The sequence below is a fragment of the Rosa rugosa genome, chromosome 1 (assembly GCF_958449725.1).
Source record: "Rosa rugosa chromosome 1, drRosRugo1.1, whole genome shotgun sequence".
Classification (NCBI taxonomy): domain Eukaryota; kingdom Viridiplantae; phylum Streptophyta; class Magnoliopsida; order Rosales; family Rosaceae; genus Rosa; species Rosa rugosa.
Window position 1 is genome coordinate 1,952,389 of NC_084820.1, and position 13,250 is coordinate 1,965,638.

General features: G+C 35.8%; 1 protein-coding gene and 1 pseudogene across 3 annotated transcripts; both read left to right on the forward strand.

The window, feature by feature from the left end:
* The first annotated feature begins 2,419 nt into the window (after positions 1-2,419).
* LOC133726887 (transcription elongation factor SPT6 homolog) lies at positions 2,420-6,617 on the forward strand (annotated as a pseudogene).
* A 1,474-nt stretch (positions 6,618-8,091) lies between these two features.
* LOC133726942 (phragmoplastin DRP1A-like) lies at positions 8,092-11,242 on the forward strand. Of its 3 annotated transcripts, none has more exons than XR_009854953.1 (5): positions 8,092-8,601; positions 9,834-9,934; positions 10,321-10,371; positions 10,720-10,799; positions 10,948-11,242. XR_009854953.1 is itself a non-coding variant. In XM_062154580.1 (5 exons), exons 2-5 carry the CDS (start codon positions 9,889-9,891, stop codon positions 10,986-10,988), a joined length of 246 nt encoding a protein of 81 aa, XP_062010564.1. In that variant the 5' UTR covers positions 8,092-8,601; positions 9,834-9,888; the 3' UTR covers positions 10,989-11,242. The 3 variants fall into 3 exon arrangements, 2 of the variants coding, with proteins under 2 accessions (XP_062010564.1, XP_062010565.1); XM_062154580.1 differs by having other exon boundaries at positions 10,720-10,827; XM_062154581.1 differs by having other exon boundaries at positions 10,720-10,827; positions 10,955-11,242.
* Positions 11,243-13,250: the final 2,008 nt, after the last annotated feature.

Consider the following 13,250-nt stretch of genomic DNA (forward strand, 5'->3'; position numbering starts at 1 on the left):
CCAAATTGCATCTCGCAGTGGCTTGATCACTTGGACTGAAAGGTTGATAAATGAGAAGTGATTAATATACTATAATTTGGTTTTACATGATGCTTGACAACACAACATGATCATAGCAAGTTAGTTTATTTTCGAGAAAATCAAGGTCACAAAATAAAAACAAAATTAAGAAGGGTGACTCCACTAGGCTAAACTCCCAAACTTCATCCCCTATTGCAGCCCGTCAACCCGGCCAATCCTACATCCAACCGTCGTCTAACCCTCACTCAAATTTTCACCGTTTGCCACATAAGGAGCATCCGGCCGCTGCCACTTTTACCACAGTTAGAGGGAAAAAAATCATATTATAATTAATGATACGTTTACTTATTTGGAATAGAGAAACTCATGAATCAAAGTTGAATTCAAAGGAATTGATTTCTAGACCTATATTCCTTGGGGCTTGAACTCTAGAACGTTGAGGAATAAGTTCTTAATTTTGAGGTGGGCCTCACTTTCGTTCAAATTCCCTTCCGTGTTAGTAAAGCCGTAAAGGAAACGAAAACATGTCCCTTTCAAAAAAAAAAAGTTTAAAAATTGATTTTCTTATTTTAATACTTATTCCAAGTAAGTAAAATTATCATAAAACGGACGCTATTTAAATTCAAGCCATAAAAGCTAGAGTTTGGAAAGAGCATCGGCTCTCTCCATTGCACATCGTACTTTTTTTTTGGATAGAAGTCATAGAACCCATAACTTTATAAGTGCTTCTATTCATACCTCCTAAATTGATATGTTGGCCTCCCTATTTTTTGACAACTTTTTAAATATAATTTTGCCCTTTGAAAAAAAAAAAAAAAAAATTGAAATCACTACAGTCCTCTTTATATCTGCTTCTTCTTCTATTTGCAGATATAGGTGTTGGCTTGTAATGTTTGTTCATGGTGAGAGAGATTTCAATGTTAATTATACAAGATTGAAAAATATTGATCCCAATCTCTATTTTCCTCTATCTATGATATGTTTGCCATCCACGAGGGCTCATGAGATGATGTCCAAGGTAATCAAAATGGAATAGAACGGTTTCTGCCTATAAGCTTTTAAATTTCTATTCATAAAATTTGACAAATGAAACCATTAATAGATTGTAAGTATGATAGAAGAACGAAAAAAAAAAATCTGAAAATCATTTAAAATGCTACAGTGTGTGTATGAGTATTATATATACCATGAGCAGCAAGATAAATGTACCAGAGCCAATACTAGTAAGGGGTTTGGGCATGATTGGCTCTGGCTTGATCCTGATGGCAAATATGAAAATTTTTCTCAGGTGGAAGAGAATTGTGATTATGAGGTAAAGTGAGAAAAACTAAAGAGGGACAATATTGGAAGATTTGGGGAAAAATAAGAAGTAGAGGTCTAAATACTAATTAGGGAGGTATGAATAGAAGCCCTTAACTTTATCTTTTTGTTTCTTGGTCATCGGTAAATCTAAAAATCCTGAAAATTAAGAAAAAAAATCTTAAATACATAGAAAATTAAATATCTATAAGAGTCAAAAACTTACCAAATGTTTCTCGAAAAGAAAAAGAAAAAAAGAAGAACATACTTACAAACGTGGGATGGGGATTAAAAACATTAAGGTTAATTCCTTATTGATCATTTGATCTAAAAGTTTTTTTTTTTTTTTTTTTGACTTTGTCAAGGGGAACCCAAAGGCTTCCTAGGCCCAAGATAAACCCCTTCGGCGCATGTGAAATGCTCCAACTGTGCATTGCAGCACAGTGCCTCGCCACTTTGACAGCTTCGGGGTTCGAACCTAGGTTGGGGAGCACACCCAACTAGGCAAGAACCACTAAGCCACTTGCAGTGGTTGATCTAAAAGTTATTCTCAATGAAAAACCACAGAATTCCTAATTAGACTAAGAGTGTGTTTGGATGAGGGAAAAAATGATGGAATTTAATTGAAAGTGAGGATTTCATAATTCTTAAAAGCCAATTCCCTTGTTTGGCATTATCAGATTGGTAGTTTTAAATTTCTCTGTGGAAAAAAACGAAGGAATTCGTTATTTAAATTCCTCACTTCAATTTCCACCAAAATAGGTGTTATTTACGAATTCCTTTGCAGTATTCAATTTTTATTTCCAAAATAAGACTTTTTTCTATTTTATATTTTTATTTGTTTTAAACTTTATTAATTTATTACACATTTCAAATCCTAAATAGATGCAACCAAACAATAGAAATTGCAATTAATGGAATTTTAGATTGATGGAGTTAAAGATTCCATCATTTATAAATTCCTACGGATTTTATAATGTTCTCATCCAAACGCACCGTAAAGGATCCTTATTATTATTATTAAGCCTCCCTCCCATTAGAATTAGGATTGTGGGTTGGTTATTTATAAATTATAAGATAATTACACAGAAAATGGTAGATGCTCCTGAAGCGAAAAAAAACATTGCTCTATTATTACTTTCATCGTGAAAGTAGTAAATATCTCTCAGATTATGATGCTGCTCTGACTTCTCTCACAGTTTGGTGTCTTCACTCAATTATGAGTGCACTACGTACGGGATTATGCAAAATCAGAGATAGAGGTTGATGATGTTGACGCCAAGTTTCAATTGCAATTCCCTGCGGAGGTACACGGGGATGAGTTTAGACCATATAAGAGGCTCAAAAGAGAAGAACCATTCTATAGTAACTGCAGAAAGGCTGGACTATGGCAAGTTGCAAGAAGATTTGGTTTCAACTTTGAGCAGTTTGGACTGCAAGTGTCATCAGACAACACAATGGTAACTAACTAACTTTGCTTTTTATTGCATGCACATTAGATATGCTTTGGCTAACCAGAGCCTGACATGAGGTTCACTACTCTGCTGATTTGATTATTGTAGGGGGATCCTGAGGAGACGCCTGAGGAGATGGCATCCGACTTTACATGTGCAGAGTTTGAGACACCTCAATCCGTCCTCATAGGAGCCAGGCATATGGTATGCATTTTAAGTTTGTACTCTGGTGATAATAGCAATGCCTGTTCTAGCATCTACATCTTAAAAAGATCATTTATAATGTCAATCAGGATTGAATACCCATAAATGGCTTGAGCTGACAGCAATATTGCATGTCTGCTCGAGCTGCTTTCTCATATGCTCAAGCTGGTGTCACGAATTTTGGCTTCTGTTTTTGATGTTTTAGGCTTTTTTAAACCCTTTCTTATTTGACTTAGGGTTTTCTCACAAAGGCTAAGGTTGTTTTACACCCTAGTAGTACATCTCTTGTGCAAGTAGTCTGATCAATGCTTTCCAATGGTTCGTTCCTGCAGGCTGCTCTTGAGATAAGTTGTGAGCCACGTGTGAGAAATTATGTTCGAAGCAAGTACTTGGATATTCTTGAGTTATCAACACGTCCAAAAACACCTGATGGAAACGAAATAGATTATATTTTTCAAAGAATTAAAGCCGCTGCGCGCACAATGGTTGCTTGTCCAGAAGGCCGAAGAGGATAATCTTATTAATGTTACTTTTGAGCTCCCAGAAGACCAACTAAATAAGTTATTAAGCAACTTTGAGAAGTTTTATCCTAGAGCTAGTGTCAGTAAATCTCCACAACTATGGAACTAACAGCGGAAGTTGATATTGCAGAATGTTATTTTTGATTTCCTTCTACCTTTAATGGAGAAAGAAGCAAGATCCTTGTTGACCAGTAGAGCAAAAAACTGGTTATTGATGAAATATGGAAAACCTTTGGGAAAATTCTATAATACATACCCGTATCTCATACACACATTTATAAATGTGACAACAAATTTGTTGTCAAAGTGGTAATGTTGAGTACACAAATCTTAGTTCTAATAATGGTAATTACACCATTTTACGACCTTGTTACAAGTTTTTGAACAAATTTGTTGTCAATGTTGTAATTTTTGTTAAATTATATGTAAATAGTGTAAATGAATATGGTAACTTTGTTCTCAATGTTGTAATTTTGATTCAAATAATTATAATTTTTGTTCAAATAGATGTAAAATGAGTGTATAATAAACATCACAGTACCATAGCTTGTCTCAAACTCTCAAAGCTTTGTGGGATACACTCAAGGGCGTAGCTAGCCTAGGGCGAGAAGGGTCAATTGATCGACCCTTCTCAATTTTTGAAAAATCCTTAATTAGTCTCAATTTTTAAAATTCAATACAAATTTATCTTAATTAATTTTAATTATCCTTGAACTTTAATGGAATGAAATAATATTTTACACTATTAATACACTACATATATCTAATTAATACGAATCTTTTCAAGGTTTTCTTACCCTATTGATCGATATATGCCCATATGCGCATATTTACGATTCTTTATTAACATGCTAAATTGAAGTAACACATAAGTTTTTCTATATTTATCATTCATCTTAAATCCCAAAATTTATTCAACATATATATATTTTTTTTTTTTAAATGTTTTTTTTTTTTTTTTAAACCCCACCCCATTCTCACCCTTGATGGGGCTCGAACTCCTGACCTCTTATATATGAGACCAAAGCCTTACCACCCCACCAAACACACACACCCAAAATTTATTCAACATGATTTAAGGATATTTCAATTTCAGCATTAGTACAAGAAATATTACACCTACATTTTCTTAATTATACTAATATATATATTTTTTTGGAAAAAATATTGTGTTATTTTTAGAGGACGACTAGAAATGAATATAATTGGTTAGTTAATAAAGTTTGACCCTCCTAAGAGAGATTTTTGGCTACGCCACTGGTGGGATAAAGTCTCCATGGCTCCGGCATATCAACATAAGGACAATGAGATTAAGTCAGATGATGAAGCTTCTGCTTCACCGAGGGTCATGGCTTGCTGTTGGGGTCAAGCTGAAGGTACTCTAGTGATGTTAGATTCATATGGGAATTGCTAGATGTGCTATGTATTCATATGGGAATTGCTAGATGTGCTATGTATAGGTTCCTTTTCCTGGGAGTCTTTCAACTACACTGAAAACTGCAATGATACTGTTACTTGGCTCCATAATTATTATGAAAAAAAACGGGTCTTGAAGTTCGTGACTGATCACCAACCAAGTGTTGTGGTTATCGGAGCTGTTAATATGTCTTGTACTCTCATAAGACAACTTATGTTCTGGGTAAGTGTTACTATAGGAATCATATATGCTGGTTATTTGGCTCTTACTTTGTGGTTAATTAGTTTTTGAGGATATGCTACATTACTTAACATGTTTACTGCTTAATTCTACCTTTATTTGACTCGTCATTAACTCTTTATCAGGTAAGAGGAGAAGTGAGTGAAAAGACTAAAGCTTTGTGTCCCTTCAGGATTGTTTATGGGGATGAATCTTTGGGTCGCCTGTATGAAAATTCTCAGACCTCTTCCAATCAGCTACCTGGGCAATCAGGTACGTATTAATTGTTTCCTAACTTGTGAATCTTATGTGATAATGTCATGGAGATGATTGAGTATTCTTTCTTATCTGTTATCATCAGATAATGTCAAGCGGGCAGTGGCTCTTGGGTGTTATCTTCAAAATCCACTAGCAATGGTTGCCACACTCTGCGGACCTGGAAGAGATATCTTATCTTGGAAATTGCTCAGTTCCCCTTTTGAGGACATTCTCACTCCGGACGAGAAGTATAAGGTGATTGAACAGGTCATGGTGTAGATGTTACAAACCAAGTAGGCCTAGACATAAATTTGGCCATAAGCCATGAATGGTTATTTGCTACTTTGCAATTCATTTCCGGACTTGGACCTAGAAACTAGAAAGGCAGCACATTTGCAGCAGTCGTTGGTAAGATCTGGATGCACAATCTCTGATCGGAGGGAGTTTGTTACACTGCACCAGCTTGGTGAAAAGGTGTATGATAAGCAGTCAGTTTCTTGCGTGTTCGGCTGAGCAGCAGGAGCGGCAAGCAATTTCGTGATCTGTTGGATGATACAAGAATACATCCAGAATCCTATATTCTTGCTGAGGAATTGGTGAAAGACGTTTATGATGGTAACGATGCTCTAGAATGCATTTATTGGTACCGACCTGGTTACCTTGAAAGGCTTGACATTGAAGCATATGCTAGAAGCAAGCAACTTGAGGATAAGATGCAAACTTGGTATGATATAACTATATAAGGAAAGAATTAATACAGGGTTTTCGGGACCCGAGGAAAGAGTATGAAGAACCAAGTGTTGATGAACTTTTTCATCTGCTCACTTGTTTAACTGATGATGCCATTTGTGAAGGAAGAATTGTGCAGGCAACGGTGTGCAGCGTGTGTCCTATTAGGGCATCTTGTAATACTGAACTTGGATTGAGGGGTGCGCCTCGGAAAGCAGACTTTTCAGATCATGGAAGGCGTACTAAAGACTTGAGTAAAAAGCTGAAGAAGGGTGACATTATCACTTGCAAGATCAAAACTGTAAAAAAGAGGCACTTTGAGGCATGCCTTAGTAGTTTGTAGAGAATGAGATGAGAAATAACAGATTTATTAGAACATTATTCACAATCTTAATACCTAGTTGGTTATATGATGATATCCTGCTACCAGATTCACTAATTACTTTTATCCCGAGCAGTAAAGTCTATGTGTTACATTGTCGTTTCGGATCATAAATGCTTATAATGACGTTCCTATGGCTATTAGTACTTGAAATTAGAAAGCTTAGAGCAACTCCAACAGCTTCCTTATAATTTCTGTATAATAAGGAAACACAAGTTAAAGCTTTAACATTTTTTTCTTCTCCAATTCCAACAGATTCCCTATTTTACAACAATCTCTAAAATCTCCTTATTCTTCCTTAAAATTTTAGAGATTGCTGTAAATATAGGGAATTTGGTTTTCTCTTTCCTTACTTTCCCTAAAATAAGGAAAGTTATAGGGAATCTGTTGGAGCAAAAGAGACTATTTTTTCCCTAAAGTGGAGAAAAATCAAAATATGGGGAAGCTGTTGGAGTTGCTCTTAGTTGTGTAAACATTTTCATTTTGCTTACAATTGGAGAATGAAATTAATCTGAAGGTCCTTTGAGCAAAGCTAGCAGGGTGCTCGGGTATCATATGGGACTGTAATTCCTTATCCAATTTGCTTTTATGTGTGGATGGGTTTCAATTGAACTAGCTAAGAAGAAGCCAAATTGCCATCCAAACTATAGATAGACCCAATCGAACTAATCTATCCTATCTAGCATTTTCATGCTAAAGAGCCTAAAGCTACATGTGAAAGGACAACTTCTATGTGTAACTATTTGGATTTTTATGATTCTACGTCAAAACATTAAATGACCATGAGATGAAATATGGCTAATCGCAAAAATCTTATTTAATCTTTTTATAAATGAATTTACCATCATATGAAGTTATCGCTTAGATAAATAAATTTAAACTCGATTGACATAAATTGATAATATAAATCCGATTATCCCGGTATAGATAAAATAATCTAGAGTTCTTGACACTCCCATATGCTATCAAAATTGTTGCTTTTTTCTTGATTATATGTTTACATGAAACCTAAAGGGTAAATTCCTCCTATGGTACCGAGGTATTGCTACTTGGACAATTTGATACCTGATGTATTAAAGGGGACAGTTTTGTACTTGAAGTTAGACTCCGTTTGACACTTTGGTACTTCTGTTAATTTTTCTGTTAAATGTAATGATAAAATTGACATTTAGAATATATGTATAAAAACATAATAAAAAAACATGAGTTTGTGGGTTGATTTTCTTCATAATTTTATAGGTATGAATTAATGCTTATGGGTTATGTTGAAGGCACTACAAGAAATCTGGGCTTTTACCGCCTAAAATTTACGGCGTGCATACATGTGTGCCGTAAAAATTAGTCATTTACGGCGTGCAATTAATGCATGCCGTAAATGTAGTGTTACATAGAGTTATTTACGGCGTGCTTTAAAAGTGCGCCGTAAATAAGATCCTGTCATGAGTTATTTACGGCTTGCATTGGTAGCACGCCATAAATGTAGTATTATGTAGAGGTATTTACGGCATTCTTGGTTGCATGCCGTAAATGAGGATGAGGTATTTAGTGCGTGCATTAGTTGTGCGCCGCAAATGGAGGTGGTATCAAACTGTGTTGCCCGCTCAATTTTTTTCGCCAAACTTAAACTTCCCACCTTTTTTTCTTTTGTTCTGTGAAAGGAAATAAAGGTGCTCATCGAAAACGAAACCTCTCTCCTCTCAGACGCCCAACACGGCTCTCTCGCGAAATTTCCCTCTTCCAATTGCTATTCCAATTCTCTTTTTGGGTTTTTGATTTTCATAATTTTCTACTGGTTATTGAGCAGCTCAGGTCTAAGTTTTCAAATACTCTCGAACATCCCCACACCTCCTTTCTCTATTTCTGTCTAGCCGACTCATCACCGTCACAATCCCCATAGCAGATCTACCTTTTCCGAATCGTGAACGTTTTCTCAGATCCACGCGATTTGACTCCCACCCCGTTCGTAGCTCCCTCCGTCACCGCTCACTGGTCAACAAAATCCAAAGAGCTTGCACAGCTCTCGGTGACCACGGCGAAGCTAGCGCATTACCGACTCTTCGGGACTCGCTTCCCTCCATCGCTGCCGTTGGTGGCCAGGTCAGCTCCCGATTCATTCCTCCACCTTCTCTTTTCTCTCTGATTGATCCAGGTATTCGGACTCTGCTTTGGTCAGCTGTATAACCTATTTCTTAGTAGATGCTGTGTGAATGCTTTGCTTGATTGAAGTCTGTTGCATAATTTGCTTAGCGATGAAGATAGAGAGTATGATTATTGTGTTAAGCAGAAGCATTGAAATAGCTTTCAAGCTATCAGCAATCCTAGCATAGTCAGTTTTACAGAGTGTACTATGAGCTGCTTCCTCTACCTTTGGTATGTTAGCGGTGGGGAAAGGATAAATATTGGTGTCCAATTTACTTTTACAGCTTGGGTTCTGATGGGTTATTTCTATGCTGCAAGACATACTTTAGTAAGATTTGGAAGCAAGCCTTGCTGCTCATCAGTTGTTTGATAGGTCAATTATTTACCTGTAGTAACAGAAAGCAGGGAACGATTTCCTGTTGGAAGACTGAATAGGTTCTTCTTCAGAATGATATATGGTTTTTTATATAATTAAACTTGGCTTGTTAGTTTCTGGGTTTTAGGATTGCAATTTTTTGTATAATCAGATGGCTTGTTTTAAAAAATAGATCCATTTTGAGCGAAAGACAAGAAGCCTTTCCAAAGCAAAAGTGTAGTGATCAATGTTAGATATAAGAGGCATAATTTCTGAAAGAATTTGAAATGAATCAAATTTTTAGAATGAGAAGGCTTGTTTTTAAATTTGGGTCCATCAGAAGCCTTCCAAAGTAAAAGTTTAGTGATTGATGTTAGATATAAGAGTTGCATGCTCGTCTACTTTGAATCTGTGATATTGACTTAGTAAGGTATAGACTATAGAGTCCATATTACTTAATAGCTTAATGTCACCTCCCAAGTTCATATTAAGCCTCTGGGTGGTCCATTACTCTATTTAATCGCACATCTTTATTTGTTTGATTATTTGTCACTGAGTTGTACGAAGCGTCCAAGCTAAGCTCAAGCTCAGTCATGGAAACAAGCCAAGCTGAGCTTATTCTTTTTCTGATTTTGCTCGTTTGGATTTAATTTGCTATGTTTCAATTCTATTTAAATTTTATTGGTATCCATATCAGTAAGGTTTCCATATTACACTTTCAAAGTATATCTCAAGGAATAATAAAATGAAAATCAGTAGCTTGATTAATCTTTTTTGTTTACTTGTTTATTTTCTTCACACGACTAACATGCCAATATTGATTATGTATGTACAGCTGCTGTAAGAAAGGAAATTTCAGACTAGACAGATCGTGAAACTGGCCGCAGCAAATGATCTCCAGTGTTCCAATTCATCTTAGCATATATTCTCCTAATGGTAAGATAATGGGTACTTGATTTGTTTGCTTGTACTTATTTTGCATCCGGCACTTTGGGAATTGGAATGAGAAAGAATGTGTGGAGGTATTCATAGACTGTTAACATAGTAATTTGTCTTGGATTTGACAATCTTGTTTCAAATGTCATTTACAATCTTAGGAAAATCTACTCAAGTTTTGCATATTATCACATTTCTTAAAATGATAAACAGATAAGATGGAAGGCTTTTTCAGGATTTCCAAAACTAGTATAACTAGAACTAAAGTGTGCCACATTGTTGAATGAGTGACCTAGCCACGGATTGTGAGAGTAGTAGTGTTGTGATTACCACATTTTCTTCTTCTCTTCTACTGACATAACAAATTTATGTTTGATTCCTGGCAGTTATCAACTTGACACATCTTGACCTTCCTGGGCTTACAAAAGTTGCTGTTGGTAAGTATCAAGGCTCATTTTTTTACATGTATTTCTTTGTCGTTGTATCTGCCTGTGGAAAAGTGTAAAGAAGCCCAAGGGATATGATGGAAAAAGGAATGGTAGAACATAATGCATATCTAGTATTAACACATTCCTAGGGATCCTTGTACATATTAATTTTTACTGAATTCTATTAATCGTATGTGTAGTGTGACTCTTAACAATCTTGAGGTAAAGAGTCCACTGATAGTCTTTAGTGTTCATTAAGAAAATAAAGTAAGCAATGTTTGTTTGGAAAGTCCTATTAGTTAATTACCTTATGTTTTTACTTGGTGAATGACATCCTCTGTATGATATTTTTAATAGGATCAATGAGGTCTTTTGCTATACTAGATGAATCGATCACTGGTACATTCAAACAATTGATACCTTGGACAAAAGAAGAGGTCAGTATGTGCAATCTTAGTGTGATATGTAAGTGATCAAATTCAAAAGTTTGTACACCTTGCAACTAAAAGCTTCAGTTCATTTATATATGATTGAAGTGATGATTTAAACTTTTAAAGTATGTTGATAGAAGCTGTTTGTTTCTAGTTGATAGGTTGGATGAAAGCTCAATGCTAGCTATTAGTTGAGTGACGAGAATAAAAGCTCAGCAGAGAAGGGAAGGACATGGAAACAGAAGCATATTGAAAGGAAACCAAAGGCAGTTATAGTATAACAATGAACTTGCTTAAATTCCTCTGTTGTAGTTAGGTAACTTCAAATATGTTTAGGGTTTAGGGATATGACTTTAATTGATTGATGTAATGAGTTTTACTAATACATTTCCAGTTGTTACTTTATAAATGAAATTAATTACAATGAGGGTAATATGAGTATGATATTTGAGGAAAAAGGAAATTTTTTTTTTTGTTTGAACATACCTCATTTACGGCGGGCAGTGTGTGCCTTAACTAGGAGTTTAGCCACTCTTTTACGGCGTGCTGTGTACGCCTTTAATATGAGGACTTTTACGGCGTGCAATGTGGGTAGTAAATGACCTAAATGATGGTTGTGGAACTACTTTTATGGCGTGTTACTTATTCTTTTATGACGCATTTTTGCATGCCGTAAAAGACCCATGGTCTTTTACGGCGCGAGCTTTTACAGCGTGTTTTTGTGCGCCGTAAAAGCCTAAATAGGCTTTTACGGCGCACATGGTGGGCCGTAAAAGACCAGTTTTGGTGTAGTGAGGTGAAATATTCGAATTTAAATATTCGAATTTTATGTTTAAGAAATATAGTAATCATATAGTGAACACCCATGAGAGTACTCCATTTGTACATACATGTACATTTACAAGCATAATTAGCTATAATGGGCTACGCTCATTGTACCGCTAGAGGCACTAATTCCCGCCAAATGAATAACATGCAGATACACAGCCAGGCGGGCAACAGCCTGAGCCTCGGATCACCCCCAGATCACCGCCGACGCGCCACCACGCGCCGTGCCAAGATAGCATCAGTAGCTCCCAGAGCTGGGGACTGAAGCACATCAGTCCCACATCGAAAACAAAGAGAAGATCAACCTCTTCCTCATTAATTACGCATTTAATACTTACCTACTGTTACTTTGTCAACATAAATACATTGACTAACTTAGGCATCGGAGAGTCGAAGACCGCCCAGCGCGGTCTCCCTTTGACGCCCTCTGTATTTTACTTGACATGTAGCGGAAGCTTTGAGAACGTCACAAGTATTGATCCGCCCACCGGATCAGCGTTAACAAAGGTTCAGCTACCGCTGAACTTTTAGACATTAACACCATTCAAACTAGTCTCGTACAACTAAATTTTTTTAAACATAAAATTCAATTATGTCAACTTTAACATAACCCAAAAGCATTAATTCATTTTCATTTTCTCCTAAATGACCCAAAAAATGATGAAGACCTAAAATAATACCAAATAATATCATCGCATTGTGTTTATGAAGAGGAGGAAAAATTAGTGGATTCATAGAGAATAGTACAAAAAAAAAATCTGATTATTATATTTCTTTAACATAAAATTCGAATATTTCACCTTCAACATAACTCATAAACATTAATCCATACCTATAAAATTATGAAGAACGGCAATCAACCCACAAACTCATGTTTTTTTATTATGTTTTTATACATATATTCTAAATGTCAATTTTATCATTACATTTAACAGAAAAATTAACAGAAGTACCAAAGTGTCAAACAGAGTCTAACTTCAGGTACCAAACTGTCCCCTTTAATACATCGGGAATCAAACTGTCCAAGTAGCAATACCTCAGGTACCATAGGAGGAATTTACCCAAACCTAAACCCTAAAATGCATATTATAAGTAGCATGCATAGTGCAGAAGCAAATAAAGCCACCCAAATGAGTCATGTTCTGTAAGGCCTACCTTGTTGGCACCAATGTGGAACTTGGAGTAGACGTGTACTAATTTTGCAAAAGTAACAGAGATGAGAGATCTTTCTGGAATCATATAACTCTTTCTGGGATTCTTGCAATAATATTTGTTATCTTGGTTGGAGAGGTGAACCCAAGAAAAAAGAGGCCACTACTCAATTCATTCATATATTCTTGACTCGAATATTGTTTTGAGTATTTCATTATATAATAATACAATAGAATAGTAGACGTTTGGATTCTGTGCGGTGTTCCAATTCGTGATTAACATCTGTTTATGTTGATGGTGCATGCGATAACAATATGATATTGGGATATAAAGATTCGTCTTGATAATAATAATATACACGAGCACTAAGGTTTTGCCTACCCGTAAGTACCTATTCATTTGTGACTTTTGATTAGAAAATTGAAAAAAAAAAATACAAAATTAAGCGTGGCTTTGGATGTGAACACTTTGCTGCGT

Bases quoted from the DNA above. Each gene is read 5' to 3' on its own strand.
- LOC133726942 (XM_062154580.1), top strand. From the start codon at position 9,889: ATGATCTCCAGTGTTCCAATTCATCTTAGCATATATTCTCCTAATG. The intron at 10,372-10,719 runs GTAAGTATCAAG...TATTTTTAATAG, and splicing joins GCTTACAAAAGTTGCTGTTG to GATCAATGAGGTCTTTTGCT. The intron at 10,828-10,947 runs GTAAGTGATCAA...GTTTGTTTCTAG, and splicing joins GTGCAATCTTAGTGTGATAT to TTGATAGGTTGGATGAAAGC.